Source organism: Phacochoerus africanus, chromosome 6 (assembly GCF_016906955.1).
Source record: "Phacochoerus africanus isolate WHEZ1 chromosome 6, ROS_Pafr_v1, whole genome shotgun sequence".
NCBI lineage: Eukaryota > Metazoa > Chordata > Mammalia > Artiodactyla > Suidae > Phacochoerus > Phacochoerus africanus.
Genome location: NC_062549.1, coordinates 223,791 through 230,244, shown reverse-complemented (window position 1 = coordinate 230,244; position 6,454 = coordinate 223,791). Strand labels below are relative to the sequence as shown.

At 50.6% G+C, this 6,454-nt stretch overlaps 1 protein-coding gene across 1 annotated transcript; it reads right to left on the bottom strand.

Moving 5' to 3' along the window:
- ZNF251 (zinc finger protein 251) lies at positions 1-6,454 on the bottom strand. The gene is made up of 4 exons (XM_047785547.1): positions 6,000-6,454; positions 5,113-5,245; positions 4,693-4,800; positions 1-1,869 (listed from the first exon to the last, which is right to left on the bottom strand). Exons 1-4 carry the CDS (start codon positions 6,261-6,263, stop codon positions 428-430), a joined length of 1,947 nt encoding a protein of 648 aa, XP_047641503.1. The 5' UTR covers positions 6,264-6,454; the 3' UTR covers positions 1-427.

Here is a 6,454-nt window from a genome sequence, read left to right as displayed (position 1 = left end):
TAATGACTTAGATATCTGAACTGTTTATTTTGCTTTGCTATTAATATTTTGATCTTCTTACTTGACTTCCATGTTACCATCCTACCCAATACAAAATAGACAAATGCTGAACTGTTCCCCACATTTATCCCATTAAGTGTCTTTCTTGGAAAATCTTTTTACTATGAATAAAGTATCTTTCAGATTCATCATTTAAAGGTGTCTCTCCCATGTGGACTTGCTGATGCTGTGTCGTGACGTCTGGCTGAAGGTGCTCCCACACATGACAACAATAAGACCTCTCACCAGCAGGAGTTACCTCATATTCAGTAAGGGTTGAGCCCTGACTGAAGGAGTTTCCACAATCTTGATTTTTGTAGAGCTTCTCCCCAGCACCAGTTTTCTGGTGTTTGGTGGGTTGTGTGCTGGGACTGGAAGGTTTACAACGTTAATCACCCCTAAAGGATTTCTCACCAGTGTGAACCGTCCAATGCAGAACAAGGTTTGTGCCATAGCATCTGTCATACACAGAGTGTTTCTCTCCAGTGTGGATCCATCCACGTGGGCTATGGCTGGAGCCATGAACACAGGCTGCGGCACATTTTTTGCACTCATGAGGGTTCTGCCTAGAATGAATTTTCTGATGCTGAGTCAGGGTGGACCTCCGGCTGAAGGCTTTCCCACAATCACCACATTCATAGGGCTTCTCCCCAGTGTGGACTCTGTGGTGCAGGACAAGCTGTGAGCTCTGACTGAAGGCTTTCCCACAGTCAGGGCACTGGTAGGGCTTCTCCCCACTGTGGACTCGCCGATGCTGAACAAGAGTTGAACTCCGACTAAAGGCTTTGCCACACTCAGCACAAACATAGGGTTTTTCTCCAGTGTGAATCCGTATGTGTTCAGTAAGATGGGAGTTAAAACCAAAAGCTCTACCACACTCAGTACATGCATAGGGCTTCTCACCAGTGTGAACCCTGTGATGGAGAAAAAGGCTTGAGCTCTGACTAAAGGTCTTGCCACACTGACTACACTTATGGGGCTTCTCCCCAGTGTGAATTCTCTGATGCTGAATAAGGCTTGAACTTCGACGGAAGGCCTTCCCGCACTGACTACATGCATGGGGTCTCTCCCCAGTGTGAATTCTCTGATGCTGTGCTAACTGTGGGTTCTGGCTGAAGGCTTTCCCACATGTGTTACATTTGTAAGGTTTTTCTCCTGTGTGAGTTACACGATGTTGAATGAGAGTTGAGCTTCGACTGAAAGCCTTCCCACATTCACTACATCCAAAAGGTTTTTCTCCAGTGTGAATTCTCTGGTGAAGAAGGAGGTAGGAATGAAGACCGAACTTTTTCCCACATTCATTACATTTGAATGGTTTGTTTCCAGTGTGAACCTGCTGATGCAGAATAAGTCCTGAGCTGTGAGTAAAGGTTCGTCCGCATTGACCACACTCGTATGGTTTCTCCCGAGGGTGATTCCTCTGGTGTTTACTTAGGTCTGAATTATATTTGAAGGTTTTGCTACAGATATCACATTTAAAACCTCTTTCTCCTGTTCTAGTTTTCTGAAGTCTAACAACATTTTGGTTCAGACTCAAGTTTCTATCAAATGTACCACATTTCTGGATTCTTTCTCCCGGAGATCTTTGCCTACACATGAAAATTTCTTTGCTGAAAACTCTCTTGTGAAGATGGGGTTTCTTCAAACTCTCCCCAAAAGGATTTCCCAGGTGTTCTTCTAGTTTATTCTCAATGTCCCAAGCTTTCTGTAACTTAGATGCTTGTGGATTACCCCTTGAGAATGTTCTTGATATCAATTCTGGTGTTTTTACTTCTTCAGAACATTTCTGGTTTAGAATGAATAACTCCTTCTCAGTCCCAATCACAGAATCTGTTACACAAAACATAACGGGAGAAACACACAGCAGAAATAACATCCAAAGGAGTTCCTGTTGTGGCTCACTGGAAACGAATCTGACTAGCATCCATGAGGACATGGGTTCAATCCCTGGCCTTGCTCAGTGGGTTAAGGATCTGGAGTTGCTGTGGTGTAGGACAGCAGCTACAGCTCCAATATGACCCATAGGCTGGGAACCTCCACATTCTGCCAGTGTGGCCCTTAAAAGAGACCAAAGAAAGAAAGAAAGAAAGAAAGAAAGAAAGAAAGAAAGAAAGAAAATCCATAATCTATTAAAAGCTGCTACAGGAGTTCCCTAGTGGCTCAGTGGATTAAGGATCTTGTGTTGTCATTGCTATGGTACAGGTTCAGTCCATGGCCTGGGAATTTCCACATGCTTCAGGTACAGACAATAAATAAATAAATTTAGAAGAATACAGACAACCTTGGCAACACTCCCAGGTGGCTCCAGACCATGCAATAAAGCAAGTGTCACAATAAAGCAAGTCACACCAATTTCTTGGTTTCCTAGTACATGCGAAAGCCATATTCACACAATACCATATTCTATTAAGTGTACCACAGCATTGTGTCTAAGACAACAAAGTACATGCCTAAATTAAAAAATACTTGGGGAGCTCCCACTGTGGCACAACAGGATTGGCAGTGTCTTAGGAGCACTGGGATGCAGGTTTAATCCCCAGCCTGGCACAGTGGGTTAAGGATCTGGCATTGCTGCAGCTGTGACTTAGGTCATGACTGTGGCTCCAATCTGATCCCCGGCCCAGGAGCTCCATATGCCATGGGACCACCAAAAATGAAAACAAACAAACAAAGAAAAAATCCCCAAATCTTGGGTGTTCCTGCTGTGGCATAGCAGGTTAATGACCCATAGAAAGACATAATACATGCTCAAATTCCTTTTATGAGGTTAATACAACTTTGATACCAAAACTTGACAACAGTGTGAGAAAGAAAATTTTAAGGTTAATTTCACAATTATCAACCCCAAAACCCTAAATAAAACATTAACAAGAGCAATGAGATTCTGCATAGCACTGGGAACTATATCTAGTCACTTATGATAGAGCATGATAATGTGAGAAAAAAGAATGTATACATGTATGTGACTGGGTCATCTTGCTGTGCAGTAGAAAATTGACAGAACACTGTAAACCAACTATAATAGAAAAAATAAAAATCATTATAAAAACAAACACGAGGAAAAGAAAAAATGAAAAAAAAAATAAAACGAACAAACAAAAAACATTAACAAGGAGTTCCTGTTGTGGCACAGTACAAACAAATCTGACTAGGAACCATGGGGTTGCGGGTTCGATCCCTGGCTTCGCTAAGTGGGTTAAGGATCCTGTGTTGCCATGAGCTGTGGTGTAGGTCATAGATGCAGCTCAGATTCTGAGTTGCTGTGGCCACGGTGTAGGCCAGCAGCTGCAGCTCGATTTGACCCTCCTAGCCTAGGAACTTCCATATGCTGTGGGTGCGGCCCTAAAAAAATTAAAATACAGAAAAAAATTTTAATAAAATTCAACACACATTTCCTTTTTTTGTTTTGGCTTGTTTTTAATGATCACATAAGCAGCATAGGGAAGTTGTGCATCCCGAGGGGAAAAAAAAGAGCAATTAGAGGAACACTTGGGGGAGGAAACCAATTCATCTATAAATAGGAAAGAAAGTGGTATGGTATCAGCTCTATCTGGTCCCACAAGACTGCGGAACAGATCTACAAGTTATTCAAAAGAAGAAAATGTGAGCCAAGGGTTTTAGGTCCAGCCAGGCTATCTTTCAAGCATAAAGGCCACATATGGTTCCTGCTTCTAAGTATGATGACAAACACACTGCTGGAATAGCCCCCCACGGCAGAGAAGAGCTATAAACAGGGACAAAGCACAAAAGGCAACCACCTGAAGGCGCTGGAATGGCCAAGTCACTGTGCGCTGTGGACGTGCACAGTCCCACAGGTTAGGTCCCTGCCCTGGCTACCAGCCTGAGGCTAAGTACGCACTGACTATGCGCAGAGGCAGGGGCACAGGGAGTAAAACACACGGCACTTCTGGCTCCAGGAGCCAGAGATGGGAGCCGGGCACTGTGAACTCCAGAGACAATGGGAGATTCCGAGGAAGGACAGAGCCAGAAAAGCAGCCCCAAGCTCTTCACACCTGTATCACCGACCCCAGAACCACCCCCCCACAGAACAGACTCAAAGTGGCCCAGCTAAGAAAAGAGACCTGAAGGCACCAGAGTTTTCAGTTTAAGCTCAGCTATGAAAATTAGCTGTTAAAACAAAGAAAAACAACACTCTTCAGAGAAAAATAACACAATCCAGAATCTCCACTCCAAAACTAGCCAACACACAGAGTTCCTGTTATGGCTCCGTGGAAATGAACCCAACTAATATTCATGAGGATGAGGGTTCAATCCCTGGCCTCACTCAGTGGGTTAAGGATCTGGCATTGCCATGAACTGTGCTGTAGTTTGCAGAGGCAGCTCAGATCTAGCGTTGCTGTGCCTGTGGCATAGGCTGGTTTGACCCCTAGCCTGGGAACTTCCATATGCCCTGGATGTGGCCCTAAAAAGCAAAAACAAAACAAAACAAAATTGCCTATACACAAAGAGCGAGCCACCCCCCCACCCCCCCAAAAAAAGGTGTGCACGAGCTTGAGTGCACATGTTGTGCAATGTCTGCCTGAGATCACACCCAGGACTTGGGAATGAGGCTCCTCACCCAACCAGCCCCCTCTTCTAGCTCTGGAGGTGGCTGGGGAGATCACCCTAGCCGGCCCCCCACCCCCTTCTCACCTGTCCTGCTCAAAACCTCCTGTTGCTCAGCTCGTAGCAGACCCAGCACCCACCACTCTTCACCTTGCTCCAGCTGGGAGATCAGCTCTGGCTTAGACTCAGGGAGTCCTGTGGAGGGGCAGGCACTGGGTGAGTGTGTGCAGGGGAGGGGGCATGGTCAGGGCAGGAGGGCTGAGAATGAGCACGGAAGAAGAATTCTCTGGTCAGTTCTCCCACCCCTGGCGGGGACCCGGGTGGCTATGGGCATCTGGAAGTGAAGTCTCTAGAACTGAGACAAAGGCAAGCACTCGCAAGAGGAATATGCAGAGACCAGATTGGAACCTGGGGACGAGGGGCAGGACCCTCTTCTCTGAGCTCCAACTGGCAAGCAGCGTCCCCAGCTCCCTAGAGGCCCCACCGTGAGCTGACGGAGAGCCTCACCCAGCGAGGCCACGTGCCCGTAGTTCTCCAGCATCACGTCCCTGTATAGCGTCCGCTGGTCTGGGCCCAGCTGCCGCCCCTCCTCCCAAGAGAAGTACACAGCCACGTCCTGGAAGGTCAGCAGCACCACCTCCTGCAACGACAGGTGGGTGCTGCTCGCGGGGCTGTGCCCACTGGGTGGACCTGTGGTGGTCAGCCAGAGGGCCAGCTGCCCTCTTCCGTCCTGAGACCCAGCTAGTCCCCCAGCAGCCCTCTGGGGGGGGGGGAGTTGGATCCCAGAGCCCTGTCCTTGGGGTGCTAGGGCTCCTGGCTTCTCGGCGTGCTGGGCTCACCGCTCCAGAGGGGGGAGGACAGGGAGGAAGGTGAACTCACCTGGGGCGCCAGAAGCCCAAGTGTGGCAGCCATCCTGGGGGAGTGGGATCTTAGGGAAGACTCGGGACCTGAGGAGGCAGCCCTGGCCCGGCCTCCCCCAGCTCACCGTCAAGGGGCGGAGGCCCACACCCAGACCCATTCAATACCATTCAGTCACTCCATTAGCTTCCAAGGGCCTGGTGAAGGACGGCAGAATTGGGTTCCTGGAGTGGCCTCCTGGGGCCACGCGTAAAGTCGCTCATAAACGTTGCCGGTCAGAGGCAATCACAAGCCAACGCGAGCCGGACTGGCCAGAATCCCACGGAAACTCCCTAGAGTGGGGGAGCAAGGGCCCAAATGGCCCTCGTGGGCCCAGTGGGGCCGGGAAGTGAGGGTGCAAGCTGGCAGCTCCAGTGACCCAGCGTCCCAGGACAACCTGAAGCAAAGAACCGCACCCCACCAACAGGATGAGAGGACTGGGCGGCCGGGTGGGCTGAGCTACCGAGGGTGTAGCTGGAAGCCTGCGTCCTTCTCACCGCTTGGTCCCCAGCTTCCAAATCGGCCTCCCAATCCTGGCTGCTCCTTAGGCCAGGCTGCGGTCGCTTCCTCATTCTGCCAACAGACTCCCCTCCGACCTCTTCCCAGCCCTGCGGGCCCGGTGACTCCTCGGGTTCGCGAGCTCCGGCCGCCCGAGGCTGCAGGCACAGCCCGCCGCTTCTCCGGCGCCCCCAGGCCATTGGGTGCCGACGCTCCGCGGGGCAGGCCTCCCCTGAAAGCTCCGCGCGGCGGCCCCTGGCCATCGCGACCCTGGCTGAAGCCTCCCGAAGCTCCGCCCGGACGCACCTCGGTCCCCGGGGCCCGCCCACCGCACTAGAGCGCGCCCCGCCGGCAGGCGCCCCTCTAAGGCTCGCGCCCCAGGCGAGCGGACGCGACCGGCTTGCACATCTGCGCGCACCGGTCAGCCCGCGGCGGGGCAGGGCCGCCCGGGCCG